Here is a 17,683-nt window from a genome sequence, read left to right as displayed (position 1 = left end):
CTTCAGCAATCAAATTGGTTACAATACTAATATAATAATAATATCTTTATTTAGAGAAGGTATAGACACATTATGACATAATTACAGGTTCAACCATAACAACATCATATTTACAATGTGGCCTTCTATGAAGAAAAACAAACAAACAAAAACAAAATGCATTTGGTAAATCATAAAACATCTGCATCGCACTTATACATTTGTATACAAGAACTATTGATGTTTTGAATATAATTATTCTATACAAATCATGTTTAATTAAAATAACAATTATTTCAATATACATCATGTACACGCCGACAGACACTCAATAAAACACAACAATTTATAAAACAGTTATTTCAATCTTTATGATAATGAAAAGATAATATACCTTTTTGAAACTAATGATATGCACATTTCAGGAGGTGCACTTTGTAATTATGCTTAAATGTGTTTAACTTTTTTGCATTTCGTATTTCATCTGGAATAGTATTCCAAACCATCATACTGTATTACGAAAAGGAATCCATGAAATAGTTAGTTCGCGGTGTTTGTATCAAAACTAAATCTTGTTTTGAAGTTGATCTTAGAGAATAGTGTTCATTATTTGCAAAGGTTAGCAATTCAGACATATACCTCGGGGCCATTCCACTAAGGGTATTATAGACCAGGGTTGCGCAGTGATATTTACACCTGTCTTTAAATGTTAGCCACTGAAGTTCTTGTAACAATCCGTTCGAAGATGATCGTTTAGGAATTTTAAGAATTATTTTTGCAGCCCTATTTTGCAAGGATTTAACTTTATGTAAGTAACTTGAGTTTCCTTTGCCCCAAATATGACAACAATAATCTAAAATTGGAAGGATATATGCATTGTAAAACAAACGTTTCATCTCAGCATTGAGGTAGAACAATATACGTTTCAAAAGTGAGATTTTACAGTTGATTTTTTTGCAAGCAATTTCTATTTGCGGATGCCATTTGAGGTTATTTTCTATATAGATTCCAAGTAGTTTTTGCACAGTCACATTTTCTAATGCTGTTCCATCGATTGTAAGATTTAATTTACTAACTTGTTTTGTTTTATATATAGTTCCGATAACCATACACTTGGATTTAGATGGATGCAGTGACATGTAATTTATTTGGCACCAATCGACAATGAGATTAAGATGTCGTTGTAGTTTACTTTCAATGGTGTTTATATTACTACCGGTTTCATGCAATGTTGAGTCATCTGCAACCGGTAGTAATATAAACACCAATTATGGACTTATTGTTTTTTAGTCCACTAGCGCATTCAGTAGGCAGAAAAATGTACTAACTCGAATCCACTTTCACTAGCAAGAACAAATTTGAGTTAAAATTTGTTTTCATAAAAACTTTAACTATGTTTATATATAGTCAAATTAATCTTCAAAATGTAACCAGTCAATTTTAGCACTTGCACTACTGTCAAGTCATGGTTGTTTGCACACAGACTGGACCATTCTGCATTATTTTTATCCATGGTCATTTTTACAAAATGTGTAACTTATGAACTAGACATGTTGATTATGTCATCATTTCCTGTGCAGAATGGCAATCAATGTATCGGATTGTAATGATTACATACGAAAATTTTCACAAGCCTGTTGGGGCTACTGACTGGGAAATATCTCGAGTCTGAAAGACGTTTCAGTAATCTCATGATTTGGACTAGTTGGTTAAGTTAAAAGCATATGGGCATTAAATGATATCTGTACAAAGTTCAATAACCAGCTAGATTGCACGGTTCACTTTCAAATGACACGATACCGGTAGCCCTTGAACTGTTGAAATTGACAAAAGGTAGAATATATGGTTGTCTTAGTTCACTTAAAACAAAAGTTGAGCAAGTTTAATGGCTTTGATAAAATGTTTACCAAGTTCAATGTGATTATCCACAGATAAAGAAGAAAGCGTTCACACTATGCCAACTGCAAATGACAACACCAACACCATGGCTATTGCAATATGACTGTATTTTTTCACTAAAATGTATTGAAAAACAAGAACTTAACGATGGCTATTTCAACACCTAAATTGCTTACGAGACCTAAGTTTTAAGCCCATTTGACATGGGTGAAGTAAGGTACATATATTTCTAAAATGGTATGTCTTTAATGCAAATTATTTGGAAAAATATATTATGTGAGAGTACAGCATGCATAACAGAAACATATAAAACAAATCAGCGCTTCATTCTATCACATTTTTTAAAAATATTTTCATCAATAACATTGCACATTTAAAATAGTAATGCCATTTATTCAATGCATGACTATTAAACTATGCCAATCATCAAGAGTTGCTTTTTCCCTCCACTCCAAAGTACATCTGAAAAATATGTCCGCAATCATGTAAATCCAAGAACTCGTACAATTTTCCAAGGTCCATGTGGTATTCTCGTCCCTTTCCACCACGAACGTCAAACACCTTTTCTTCAAAACCTTCAAACTTCCGATATTTCTCAATATTTCCGTCACCAATGTCTTGCCCTTCTTTTTCCTTTACAACTAACTTCTTCCAGTTCAATCTTCTCAATCTATGCCAATAATCATCCACACTTCGACTGTAACCCTCCACACAAACTACACCCGGTTTCCCTGGCAGGCTGAAACCAGTCAATTTCAACTCAGACGCCCAGTCTATGATATCCCTTCGCTTAAACTTACTGTAGATATGATGGCTATAAATCCATAAACGTGTGAACACGCTGTCTTCTTCCAATTTCATTTTCTCCAACTTACTCAAAACATCCCCTTCTTTCTCATGACTTTCATCAGTTTCAAACTTCTCCAAGTTTTCTTGTAACCATTCAATCACAGAATATAAGCAAAGTTCTCCCCGGTCAAGACCGATGATATACTCGTGGAGTGCCTCATTTAGCTGGCTATGAGAGTTACGATTCATGTTTGGAGCTCGTGTAAACACAACAGGAGGAACTGCAGGATACTCGTGAGGGAGTTGGCAAACCAGCTCAATTGTTGTCTGCAACAAGCAAAGTAAAATGATCATTTTTAATTAAATAGTCTGCAAATACCTAGTACATGAACACATAAAATTTATGATTTAAATCAAATGTCACACTTACAATCAGAACATTTGATGCAAATTGCTACCAGCTCCTAAAGAAATGATAATGGTCACAGTCTTCATACTTAATAAGGTTCAAATGTTCATAATTATATATTAATGTACTACATTGAATACCAGTAATAGAAATTTCGGTATACACCATGCTTTCTAGTACATGTATTAACAATGATTCAAGATACAGTGTGTTATACCCATGAATGTATCAAGGCCATGTTAAATTGTTTTTATGTTCAGCGTCATCAGGAGGGGATGTATTGGGCCTTTAGATTGAACAAATACAACACCAAAATCTCAATTAAGCTCAAAATTGAGTGTTTAGAGATTAAAGCTGCACTCTGACAGATTGAACGTTTTGACAACTTTTTTTATTTTATTTTTCTTCGAAAGAGCCAATTTTTGCAAAAATCCATGGAAACCAGTTATATAAGATTGCTGACAAGAATTAGATCAAAGATGTTATATTTCAGTTCAAAAATTTATGTTTTATGCATTTTTCTTAAACCGTTAGTAACCGTTTAAGCCATTAAACATTAATTTTCGAACGGAAATATGAAAAACTATGATCATATATCATTGGCTTGCAGATATTTATGCACAAATTTTCTCTTTCCAAAACAAAAAATAAAAAAGTTGTAAAAATGGTAAATCTGTGAGAGTGCAGCTTTAATAAGAGAAGTAATATTGATATTATATTTTCTTTTGGTATGAATTACATTCTTGGGCCTCTACTTTTTAAGCACCAACGTAGATGTGCATATGTAAAAGAAGACTTCAAGAGTGCAAATTTTACACATCATAAAAATTCATGTATCTCTTTTCAAAGTTTATTATATAAATTTTGAACCTTGCAATTTCCTGGAGAAATATGGACGGTGAATCCGAGCCTGCTGTGTAGATATTCATACTTCAGTTTGCCATTCAGGAAGGTCTGAATGCTCCCTATTGCTGTTTGGTCATCTAAACTTAAATAAGAATAAATCCTTTTACCAACAGACATTGAATCTTTTTTATGTGAAGCAGGGGCAGCTTTAAGCCACCATTATGGTTGTGATCAGAATAAAATTGTTTAATATTCAGAAAAAAATGCGTAAAAATACTTTGATAAAAAAAAATTATATTCATTTTTTTATTTGATTAATTCAATACTGTAAGATATGGGCCTTTCATAGAATTATATTCGCTGAAAATTGGTGTTTTCACTAATACATTTTGCTAAATCATAGCCAGTTATTGCAAGTAAGTCAACTTTAATGTTGTAAAAGGGACTAGACACCAGATGATACAATTGCAGGGAGAAGAGAAAATTGTCAAAAAATTGAAATCGTTGTGTACAACACATTGAATCTTACTTACTGATTATCACACTGCTAACAACACATATATCTTCCACAGTTTTGCATATATTTCAATTTCAAAATTTACTGGGTTTGTCTACCACGTAAATATCAGTAAATTTAAGAAAAGTGCTGGTATATGAATATATACTAATCATGTGACATTAACATGCTAAACATACACATTATTAACTGAGAAACTGTTATGCGCTATTTTTAAATTGGTAACAATGGCAAAATATTCTTTTAATCGGGTAAAGTGATGTATTATCAGCCTCATACTTCCGGTAGCTCAAATTGACAATTCTAGACTTGTTTTGAGGAAATACTGAATTTGCCAATTTTGGGACCATCTGGTGTCTAGTCCCTTTAAATACAAGATGTATGCAGGCTAGTCACTTGACATTTTCACCTTGAATAGGGACAAATATTTATATTGTCACTATAATTTAAAATTAATATAATTTTACAAATCAAATAAACAAACATATTTTTTATATATGATATAAAAAATATAATATAAATTATGTGGAAATGTTTGGAGGACCTACCAAAATTCCCCGTCATTTGGAAACATACTCTGTAACATTTCAAACTCGGACAGCTGGAGTCCCAACATTTCCTTAATGTCCGTACCAGCCGCATCATCCTCCCCATGGTTGTCCATACTACAGCATCGGAAAGAAGTATTTTATCAGTTATCATTTTTTGTCACAAAGACAGGATGTGTGATTATGTCCCTCCCTTTCTACCATTATTAATTACATTAAGGCAAAAATGAACCTATATCAATACAAAATCACAGTGTAACTAGTACTAAAAGGTAGTAAACAAGAATGGTATTTCTTAATATTATTAAATAATTGTATAATGTGATAATACTAGTATTAGGGGCGAGACTTTCCCCTTAATCTGTTTACTAGTAATACAGGCTAAACAATATGCAAAAACCATAAATCATGTAATTAAGTACTAGTTAGTGTGCACATATGTGTCGGTCACATAGCTTGGACACTAAAATGTGTTCTTTCAGTCCTTTGATACTGTTAAAAAAGTAATATGACATTTCAATAAAATTCTAAGAGTTATAAAGTTACTCAAAAAAATATATGTATATATAAATTAAAGTATTTCAAAAGAAGTATTTCTTTAATGAAATAAGACGATATATATTGATTTTCATTACTATAACTTTCTAAACAATATCAAAGGACTGAAGGGCCATATTTTAGCATAAAAACTACATGTATGTGATGGCATGGGTGGGTGGCTATAGCCTACTGGGATGTGACATAACCACACATACTGCATTTAGTTCACCTTAATGGATGTCATAGTCTTTTGACATTTTTTTTTACTTGGCAGATAAGTATACATAACAAATGTCAAAATGATGAAAAGGTAGCTCTGAAAGCCATTTTGTCACAGACACCAAGATTGTATGATTCCAGCCAATCATTGAATCAATGCCACATTTTTGGGCGTTTAACCACGTAGTGGTACCTTATTATAACCGACATTAACCGAACAGGATATTTAGCTTTGCTAGCATATGGAAATATTGTCGTTTAATCATGATGCGTTGTTGTATGATGTCCCATCACATGATGAACAGCCTGAAAAGGTGGCCTTTAATCATGCAATCTTGTGTCTGTGACTTTTGTTCGATTTTATTTATTTTGACATCGAAATATGTTACTATTGTGTTCATGAATATTTCCACATTATTATTGTCAATGTAATTAGTGCGAAAACTAATGTTTTTCAAATCACTTTCATTATGTACCAATAAATACATTTCAGTTAACAGAATAAAAATGTTCAAGCAAATTTGTTTACCTGTCAACGTCAAACTGAAAGTAAACAAGGGAGGCAACTTAGGCAATATTTTAACCCAAAGCAAATAAAAACAAGCAAGGAAATGAATTCAGCAATAGGTTTTAAAGCGACACGCTTGCATTTTTAAAATTGAGTTGCCTTACATAGACACCAAGAAGCAACTGGTACATACTCATTTGAAGATCAATTTGTAAATCCGAGCCTAAAGAATTGTAATAAAATCTTCAAAAGCATTCCGAACCCCTTTTGACAAAATTGATCACATTTTTTTTTAACTATTGCTTAAAAACAGAGCTATAATTTGAGTTTGTTACAAGTATTTTCTTCACATTTCACTCAAACTTACGATTTTTGTGTGACCCAAAACATGAACAATTGACTTTACAACAGGGGACAGAAGCAAACTAAAAATATTCATAGCCTTTATATAATAAATGTACTATACTGTATACACAAATAGATCTATGTCACATGAGGACCATACGTCTAAAAAGAGCTTGCATTTCTTTAAACAAGCCATTCATTACTTAGTATCAATTTTCATTTGAATAACAACTTTCCATCGTGCCCAGGCCATATATACTTATATCCATTTAAAAAAATCGGTGTGGTTGTCATATAGAACTATACTGTATATTTTTAAAATCTCCTCAATACTATTTTCTGTGTTCTGGCCAGTTACCAAATATCTTATTATGCAAGTCAGGACTAATGTTTTCCTTAATATAATGTTAGTGGCAAATTATTTCTTTCTAAGGGGTAGAAAAACGATATATGAACACAGAGTACATTAACACCAGTGACTTTCTTTGGCAGTAAAGAAAAGCATATAAACACACTGCATATCAACGTAAGTGGATTTCTTTGGGAAGACAGAAATATCATATAAACACACTGTACATGAACGTCAGTGGCTTTCTTTGTTAAGACAGAAATAACATATAAACACACTGTACATGAACGTCAGTGGCTTTCTTTGTTAAGACAGAAATAACATATAAACATACTGCACATCAACGTCAGTGGCTTTCCTTGGGAAGACAGATTCAACATATAAACACACTGCACATCAGCGTCAGTGGCTTTCCTTGAGAAGATAGATTAAATGTATAAACACACTGCACATCAACGTTAGTGGCTTTCTTTGGGAGGACAGAGACAACATATAAACACACTGTACATTAACGTCATTGACTTTCTTTGGGAAGACAGAAACATCTTGTAAACACACTGAATATTAACCTCATTGACTTTTTTGGGAAGACAGAAATTACTTGTAAACACACTGAACATTAACCTCATTGACTTTTTTGGGAAGACAGAAATAACTTGTAAACACACTGAACATTAACGTCATTGACTTTTTTGGGAAGACAGAAATAACTTGTAAACACACTGAACATTAACGTCATTGACTTTTTGGGGAAGACAGAAACATCATGTAAACACACAGAACATTAACGTCATTGACTTTTTTGGGGAAGACAGAAATAACTTGTAAACACACTGAACATTAACGTCATTGACTTTTTGGGGAAGACAGAAACATCATGTAAACACACAGAACATTAACTTCATTGACTTTTTTTTTGGAAGACAGAAATAACTTGTAAACACACTGAGCATTAACCTCATTGACTTATTTGGGGAAGACAGAAATAACTTGTAAACACACTGAACATTAACGTACGTCATTGACTTATTTGGGGAAGACAGAAATAACTTGTAAACACACTGACCATTAACGTCATTGACCTTCTCTGGGAAGACAGATTCAACATATACACACACTGTACATCAACGTTAGTAGCTTTCTATGGGATGACAGAAACAACACATAAACGCACTGTACACCAACGTTAGTGGCTTTCCTCGGGGAGACATACTCAACTCGTAGACACACTGTACAGCAACGTCAGTGGCTTTCTTTGAGAAGACATACTCAACTCGTAGACACACTTTACAGCAACGTCAGTAGCTTTCTTTGAGAAGACACACTCAACTCGTAGACACACTGTACAGCAACGTCAGTGGCTTTCTTTGAGAAGACATAATCGACTCGTCGACACACTTGTAATGTTGTGAGCATAGAAGCTCCGCCTCTATATGCAAATCAGTAACCGCCCTGCTAAGGCACCAAGGTGGAACCCCTAGAAGTATCAGAGAGGCAGTATGATTCAGACTATTGATGTACTCACATGTAATACACGTAAAATAAATGTAGTAAAACTTTAAGTGTCTTTATTACATACCTGCGTTGAAACACAACAACACTGCACATCAACGTTAGTTTTTGTTGTTGTTGTTTTTTTGGGGGCGGGGGGGGGGGAGACATAAACCACATATAAACACACACTGTACATAAACGTCAGTGGCTTTCTTTGGGAATGCAGAAACCACATATAAACACACTGTACATTGACGTCAGTGGCTTTCTTTGGGAAACAGAAACAGCATATAAACACACTGTACATTGACGTCAGTGACTTTCTTTAGGAAGACAGAAACATCATGTAAACACAATGTACATTAACATCAGTGGCTTTCTTTGGGAAAACAGAACAACATATAAACACACTGTACATTGACGTCGGTGGCTTTCTTTGGGAAGACCGAACAACATATAAACAAACTGTACATTGACATCAGTGGCTTCCTTTGGGAGGACCGAACAACAAATAAACACACTGTACATTGACGTCAGTGGCTTTCTTTGGAAAAACAGAACAACATATAAACACACTGTACATTGACGTCAGTGGCTTTCTTTGGGAAGACCTAACAGCATTTAAACACACTGTAAATTAACATCAGTGGCCTTCTTTGGGAAGACAGAACAACATATAAACACACTGTACATTGACGTCAGTGGCTTTCTTTGGGAAGACCGATCAACATTTAAACACACTGTAAATTAACACCAGTGGCTTTCTTTGGGAAGACAGAACAACATATAAACACACTGTACATAGACGTCAGTGGCTTTCTTTGGGAAAACCGAACAACGTTTAAACACACTGTAAACTAACACCAGTGGCTTTCTTTGGGAAGACAGAAACAGCATATAAACACACTGTACACCAATGTTGGTGGCTTTCTTTGGGAAGACAGAAACAGTATATAAACAAACTGTACATTGACGTCAGTGGCTTTCTTTGGGAGGACCGAACTACAAATAAACACACTGTACATTGATGTCAGTGGCTTTCTTTGGGAAGACCGAACAACATTTAAACACACTGTAAATTAACACCAGTGGCTTTCTTTTGGAAGACAGAACAACATATAAACACACTGTACATAGACGTCAGTGGCTTTCTTTGGGAAAACCGAACGTTTAAACACACTGTAAACTAACACCAGTGGCTTTCTTTGGGAAGACAGAAACAACATATAAACGCACTGTACATTAACGTCAGTGGCTTTCTTTTGGGAAGACAGAACAACATTTAAACACACTGCACATCAACGTCAGTGCTTTTCTTTGGAAAGATAGAAACAACACATAAACACACTGTACATTGACGACAGGGGCTTTCTTTGGAAGACAGAAACAACATTTAAACACACTTTTCATTCATGTCAATGGCTTTCATAAGGATGAAAGAAACAACACATGAACACAACTTCCTTCATAAAAAGAATATCATTTATTAAAATGAAATTGTATAATCGATAAAAGCTAAATATATATAACAGTTTTAAAAAGCATAACAATGTTTACAATCTTTTCATTATATATTACATTATTATTTTACAAATTTATTAAGTATTTATCATTTCCTTAAAAACATAAAAATACAAATAGTATGAAAAAGGTATTTCAAATAAAGAAAAATGTTAACAAAACACTTTATTGCTCTATACAGGTGTAAAAAATGTTAAATAAAACACACAAAAAAATCATAAAACCAACAAAACATTAAGGAATCCCATCCAGAAATAAACAAGTTCTCTAATAGCTTCATTAACATTAAACACTAGTTAATTTTAAATGTCTGGTGACACCATAGTTATGGAAGGTACTTGGTTGGTGATTACTTATATGTAAAATAAATGACCAAAAGCAAATCTACTTTAAAGTTATTACAGTTTGTATATTTGCTTTTATTCTAACTGCAAGTGGTGATAAATAACATAGTTTGCAATCTTTGAACGCCAACAAGACTGGTCTGTTCTATTGTTTTACATAAAGTGTCAACATTTACTTTTTCTACACTCAAATCCCTTCCATTATGATACAAAATTAATATAGAGTATCCTGGAATCCAAAATTCGAACATTTGTGGGTCGGCTACCTTAGTCAAGATCTTTTTTCTATACAGGTAAAAATGCACATGCCTCTTTAGTGTGTAAGAATTAAGTACATTTATTTCTATACTTGTTTGGTAAACTCATCAGCCTCTTAAATGGAAATGAGACTTCATATTAATTTAATTTCAGCAAACAAATATCAAGTTTCAGCGCCAAGAATGGTGTTGAAATACTATACAATACAATTTAATCATTAACCCTGTTTCAATAGAAGATGGCAGGGTTATTAAGTTCACACCAATGCATTTTCTAAATTTGTGTAAAAATACCCAACAACTCAATTTTAATTTAAAATGAACCACGCTTGTTTGGCATTAATTGTCAAGATTATTTTTAGTTTAAAATTAATGACATTTTGCTGAAGTTTTTGCTGAAATAAAGATTAAAATCAAGGAAGCTTATTGTACAAACTTATCAACAAAATATACATCATTTGTCCTATTACATTAATTTATATCAATAGGTATCAAGAGTGTAAGTTTTAAATAAATATTAAATCTTAAAACTTCCCAAAAATATAGAGAACAGTCATTGTAATGGCACAAACTTGATGTACTGTGGATATTCTGACTTATTAGCATAAGGAATCCTGAAGAAATTATATCAGTTACCAAGGAAAAAGTCAGAAACCAAGATATTATGTTGGTAACCAAGGAGTCAAGTCATTAACCAAGAAGTAAAGTCTGTAACCAAGGAATTGTGTTGGTAACCAAAGAATAAAGTCAATAAACAAGGAATGATGTTGGTAACTAGGGAATAATGTCAGTGACCAAGGAATAAAGTCAGTAACCGATGAATTAGTCAGTAACTAAGCAATAAAGTCACTAACCAAGAAATTACTTCAGTAACCAAGGAATCAAGTCAGTAACAGATGAATTACGTTGGTAACCAAGCAATAAAGTCACTAACCAAGAAATTTTATCAGTTACAAAGGAATAAAGTCAGTAACCAATGAATTAACTCAGTATCAGTAAGGAATAATGTTGCTTACCAAGGAACTATGTCAGTAACCAAGAATAAGGCCAGTAACCAAGCAATAAAGTTGGCAACCAATGAATTATGTCAGTAACCAAGAATAAGGCCAGTAACCAAGCAATAAAGTTGGCAACCAATGAATTATGTCAGTAACCAAGAATAAGGCCAGTAACCAAGCAATAAAGTTGGCAACCAATGAATTATGTCAGTAACCAAGAATAAGGCCAGTAACCAAGCAATAAAGTTGGCAACCAATGAATTATGTCAGTAACCAAGAATAAGGCCAGTAACCAAGCAATAAAGTTGGCAACCAAGGAATTATGTCAGAAACCAAGAATAAGGCCAGTAACCAAGCAATAAAGTTGGCAACCAAGGAATTATGTCAGTAACCAAGAATAAGGCCAGTAACCAAGCAATAAAGTTGGCTACCAAGGAATTATGTCAGTAACCAAGAATAAGGCCAGTAACCAAGCAATTAAGTTGGCAACCAAGGAGTTATGTCAGAAACCAAGGAATAAAGTCAGTAACCAAGAAATAAAGTTGGTGACCAAGGAATTATGTTGGAAATCAAAGAATTAAGTCAGTGACCAAGGAATTAAGCTTGCAACCAAGTAATATTAGTAGCCAAGGAATTAAGTCGCAAATCCAAGTTTGAATATAGGTATTAAGACTCATTTTCAGTCAACAAGGTAATGCAATGTTCACATTTAAACAATGCACTCAATCCTCACACATATTTAGCTGGATAGGTTTATCTGTGAGCAATAAAATCTTCAATGTCTTTAAAGCACACCATGTTATTCAAACAGAAAAGAAAAACATTGTTTTGTCTCTGTAATTGGTATTGAACAAGGTTGCATGTTACCATAAAATGAATCAAATATCTGTTTCAGGCGATATAAAAAGTACAAATCTTGCAAGCCAAGGAAATTTCAAAACTGTTTCACATACATGTATCTACAAGTATAACAATTACTGGTAGCATTTCCATGGTAACAAAACAGTCAATCAAAATTGGTCAGAGTGATAAAATCCTCAACCGTTTCTACAAATCCAGTAAAATGAAAACAATAATAAGCGTCAATAAATACTGAAGTACGTAGAACACCGCATTCATTTTCACCACCCGAACCCAATTAATAAAAGCCTAACTAATTTTACAGCATCTTGTACATTGATTGAATACATTTCATTTTGACAGAAAAATTGGCACATCAAAGATAAAATACCGCAGTATAAATACCGGTAAAATCATATAAACATATACAAATTAGATTTTTTTGGCTTAGAATTCAACAGCTTAGATAGCTTTAAAATGAATTTGTCAAACTGACATACATATCAAATAAACATTGTTAAAATATGATCTAAGTCACAGTAAACTTAAAATCACTTCATCAGCTTTACTAAATTCAGTCAAATGAAAAAAACAACAACATAATTATTGAATATTAATTAAATAATTAATAAATCTACAAGTTGAATCAATTATCAGATTTGTTAGTAGCAGCCATGATTTGATTTTATTTTCAATTCAGATACATGCATTTTTTTCTAGATTAAGTATGACAAACAGGTATATGAAGTGATTGTAGTTCCAATTTACAGCACAATCTTACATATTACATAAAAACACACTGAATAATTATTGTTGAGGACCAGTTAGATAATATTCAATGCGTAGAAATACGATTTTAACATCCTCAATCATAATTATGACAATGAAATAATCACGTATCCATGCCATAAAATTATCTGAACAATACCAGGTTTAATTAACAAAATTATTTATTAACATAAAATACACACTATTTAAAGCATTAAAAGATTGTTAAACATTATCTTTCAATAAAAACAAATAAATCAGGGAAAATAAAAGAAAATGGTTAAAAATTTAAATTTACATAAAATCAACATATTAATGTTACCAACTCTGTTGCAGTTAGATAAAATAAACTATCACTAAAACTCCCTATTTTCTATGCATATACATTACCCTTAACTTCACGGGACCATTTCATTAAGATTCCTAGGAGCGGTCTTGTAATTAGGAGATACCAATCTCCTATGGAGTGGTTTCCCCTGAGAAGCAGAATAGATCTCTGCCACCACGAGAGAGTATATATGGATTTCAGCTATACTGTATGATATCTTTTATAAATTTTGGGTATATAGTTTTTATAACATTTCAATTATTTAAGGTGAATGGGGGTTGAAATATGCAATAACTTTCAAAATTTACAATCTTAATCCTTGTATCCTGTGATATCTATTCAAAGTCATGTGATTTGCATGGTGGCAGTGATAACTGTTCAGTAAGGGCAGTAACACTGCTTGGAGTTCAAGGAGCGACCTTCAACGTCACAATACAGCGACCTTCAATGTCACAATACAGCGACCTTCAACGTCACAGTTCAGCGACCTTCAACGTCACAGTACAGCGACCTTCAACGTCACCCTACAGCGACCTTCAACGTCACAGTACAGCGAACTTCAACGTCACAGTGCAGCGACCTTCAACGTCACATTACAGCGACCTTCAACGTCACAGTACAAAACTGCACATTCTTAATGAAATGGCTCCCAGATAACAAGTATTTTTAAAACCAACTTTATTATGCAATGAATTAAAATCATTTTAACATCTGCTATTCTAAAGTCTTGTTCTGTAAGTCAAATTGAGCAAACAAGGTATAAAAAGGTTTGAACATACTATTTTGGAGCTTGACTCCATAGTCTACAAAAAATGAATAAAATTAACTATTTCAACTCATAATAATATTTAAACTACGACCAGAATGAAACATAAGTTATTGAATAAATATGCCCTAATATAACTGTGTATTCTATCTAGTCTCTGACAGGCTTAAAATGAAATGAACAAGTCTAAGCGCTGCAGAGGGAACGCATGTCCGTTGTATTAAATGAAAAGGGAGTATAACTCAACAATTATGAAGAGTTATCTGCCTTGCTGTGTGGATTTGTCTCTAGAAACATGTGTACCAAGTTCCATCCATTTCAAATATCTTGAATGAAAAGATAATAATTAAGTACTAAGTGGTAAATGTTAAACCAACATCTGACAGTCTCTGTTCATTATACATATAATGAAGTATTACTTTTCAATAAATTAAATTAGATCATTATCAAGAGCACCCCAGAGCAAACACCAACGCTAGTCTGTTTTTTGGTTTTTTATATAAACGAAGGACATAACTCAATATTCAATAAGGCAGAGTAATGGGCCTTAGTATACATGCTCTAATTATCTCTGGCAACATGTGTACCAAGTTCCATATGAATATCTTGAATGTTTTTTGAGTAATGGCCGATGTTTAAGTATTTGCACAACAACACAAATGACGAGGTCACCAAGGTTATGAAAATGCCTCAACTTTTTTTCTTAGACAAGCTAAAAATTACTAACATGAAAAACACAATCAAGGATAATATATATCTACAGATTCAATACATAATTTGGAATCAAAGATGCTTGCCTTTTTATCAAAATATACACAAACAACAAAATAATCTTACGAATCCTGGAAGTATGGCTTTTTCTTGTTGCACCACATCTATCCATAACATAACATTTACAGGGAAGGAAGGACACATGAAAGAAGTGTTGGTATAGGCAATACTCTAAACAAAATCCTTTTAAAGAAAGGCTACAACTTAGGAAACAACAAGCTCTGTGAATAAAATTCATTTTTGTGCCTCAATAAAATATCCTATCATATGATCTATTGTTGGCATTTTATTTTATATCTCTTGATGTAATATTTACATCATTACTGCAGCTAGTTGTATAAAACTTGGATAAGTTGTCAACAGGTTATCTTAAGGCTAGTTTGCACATTTAAATGATTTGATTGGTTAATATTGATTTTTGAATAAATATTGACCAATCAACAAATATTTTGGCCAACTTTAATCAAACCAAAGACTTAACCAGTTTAACACAATTCACTGCTGATCAGTAGAATGCCAATTGCTTCATCGGTTGGTCTAATAACATGCTTCTTCAGATCCGAAATCAATTAGAAAACATACAAGTTTATTTAATTGATATTCCTAAATATTAAAGATGCACTCTTACTCCCAAATAAGACGTACAAGAATTAATACAATGTTTTAATTTACCTAAAAGGTTGAAAACATATCAAAAACAATGGTTCTTATGAAGGATACTCTTTTTAAATTTGAAGAAAAATGCAGAAAACATGGTATTTCTACCTTATGAGACAATAGTTGATCACTGCTAATCTTTTAGTACCCAATTAGATTTTATATTTGTGAGTTTTCATTATTAAATACACGGTTACAATATTGTTATCAGTTATTAATATTTTCCATTAATGCATTACTTAGTATGTAGTTAAAGGTTAATCACTCAAAATTTATGTTTGTTATACATGTGCTTGTATTAATTTTAAATACGAGTGTCACTTTAATGCGAACATGAAAAAGTATGATGCTTCATTCAATAGCAATGCCACCGTAAGAAAACATGATTCTTATTTGACTGCTTTGCTATGCAGCTTAAATTAAAGAGTGGACATGAAGGAGTGATGCCACAGTAAATAACACCACCGTGAGTAAACATGATTTCTATGTATCGGCCATGCAATGCAGGTGACAAAGTTACAAAATGTTACTGAATATTGTACATCTAGTTATACAGAAGATTATTAAGATGATTGCCTGCTTACTTAAAATAATATCAAGTTTTTGACCAAAAAAAATTCGCCCTCGCTTTGGATGAATTAAATTTAAGATCTTGAAATTCATATTTTGAAAACGAAAAAAAAACTCACTTGATTTTCTCACAATTTTTCTTCAGTATATCACCTATCCTAGCATATTAGCATTTGAAAATTTAAGTACCTTGATTACATAACCCAGCTGCAGTGTACTGTTAGTTGATCTTCAAAATTGAAAAAAAAACAAATGTTAACACAAGTTATGGTAGCAAGTTATTGACACCCTGCATTTAGTTATCACATAAAGCTTCACAGACACCTTTAATCATGAGTAGCAAAACATCTTAAGTTACATCTTTCCCACGACTGAGGAAATGGGTCTTTTACACTCACAAATGTATCATTTAACATCGAGTCTATATTATGCTAAATCTGACACATTGACATCAAAACTCTTGACTTTATGGTCCTTCGTTAAATATCACACCATACATTCCTTTTTTCAATTCTTGAAAACAAATCCATCTATGTATAATCTATAATAATACAATTTATTTCACCTGGCAAAATTCCTTCATGTGAAAGCAGCTTAAATTGTGACAAAAATCACAAATATGACTACTCAGTATACCGTACATAACACAATCAACCTGTCGGCATGAAAACTATTAAGTATTAATCTTTTCAAGTTTTCTCTCTTCCGTAACAGTTTCTTTCAATGTTCGAATGGCATCAGTCCTCACAAAGTCAATCTCGTGGTATTCTGTATGTGCAGGCGGTGCTGTGGTGGCGTGTGGAGAGCGTACCGGCTCCTTGTCAGACGCGTCGTCGTGGTCAAGGTCGACATATTTCAGCTCTGTGTCTTTGTTGGCGGGTGCAGGTGGAATGTTCTCCCATACATCCTGCAGAGAGTAGATTTTTGTATTAAAAAGGTATCCCGTGTGCAGCTATGTGAATTTTAGATAACTTAGCCAGTATTCAATTTAAATGTTATCCATATCCACATGCCTCAGTGATTCAATTCAGTCCATTGGCTAATCAATTTCACCAAGGTGATCCAGGTTCAATTCCTGGCGGTGGAGCATGTGAATTTGGTAAGTGATCACAAATATTGAATATTATACAGTTCACTGATGAAGTGTATATCCATTTTTATGGACCATCGAAGGTGATATTTACAGAGACAAAGTCAAAGTGAATATCACTTTTTTCCATAAACATGATATACACCAATATCATCAATCTGGAAATGTTTTATTCTACGCTTGCGGTCATCTTTTAGATAAACAAGCCCCGATTCTTATACTCTTGCTTGGCATTACATTTTTGAACAAGTCCTGCTACATAAAATCCAGAATTTGAACATGCCGGGAAAGAATTTTACCAGTGCAGGCTTGTGCTAATTTCGACCACTGA

At 33.0% G+C, this 17,683-nt stretch overlaps 2 protein-coding genes across 9 annotated transcripts in view; both read right to left on the bottom strand.

The window, feature by feature from the left end:
- Positions 1 to 32: 32 nt before the first annotated feature.
- LOC128226749 (RWD domain-containing protein 2B-like) lies at positions 33 to 6,323 on the bottom strand. The gene is made up of 4 exons (XM_052936779.1): positions 6,276 to 6,323; positions 4,988 to 5,104; positions 3,947 to 4,064; positions 33 to 2,994 (listed from the first exon to the last, which is right to left on the bottom strand). Exons 2-4 carry the CDS (start codon positions 5,101 to 5,103, stop codon positions 2,305 to 2,307), a joined length of 924 nt encoding a protein of 307 aa, XP_052792739.1. The 5' UTR covers position 5,104; positions 6,276 to 6,323; the 3' UTR covers positions 33 to 2,304.
- A 3,579-nt stretch (positions 6,324 to 9,902) lies between these two features.
- The window catches only part of LOC128228277 (GRB2-associated-binding protein 1-like), a 45,692-nt gene continuing 37,911 nt past the window's right edge, over positions 9,903 to 17,683 (bottom strand). For all 8 annotated transcript variants that reach the window (XM_052939487.1, XM_052939488.1, XM_052939490.1 and 5 more), the window contains one exon: positions 9,903 to 17,169. In XM_052939487.1, coding sequence (XP_052795447.1) covers positions 16,936 to 17,169 — 234 coding nt within the window. In that variant the 3' untranslated portion in view covers positions 9,903 to 16,935. The remainder of the gene's footprint in view (positions 17,170 to 17,683) is intronic.

This window comes from Mya arenaria, chromosome 3, assembly GCF_026914265.1.
Source record: "Mya arenaria isolate MELC-2E11 chromosome 3, ASM2691426v1".
NCBI classification, from domain to species: domain Eukaryota; kingdom Metazoa; phylum Mollusca; class Bivalvia; order Myida; family Myidae; genus Mya; species Mya arenaria.
This window is presented reverse-complemented; position numbering and strand designations above follow the sequence as displayed.

Bases quoted from the DNA above. Each gene is read 5' to 3' on its own strand.
- LOC128226749 (XM_052936779.1), bottom strand. From the start codon at position 5,103: ATGGACAACCATGGGGAGGATGATGCGGCTGGTACGGACATTAAGGAA. The intron at 4,065-4,987 runs GTAGGTCCTCCA...TTCTTATTTAAG, and splicing joins CCAAATGACGGGGAATTTTG to TTTAGATGACCAAACAGCAA. The intron at 2,995-3,946 runs GTTCAAAATTTA...TGCTTGTTGCAG, and splicing joins TTTCTCCAGGAAATTGCAAG to ACAACAATTGAGCTGGTTTG.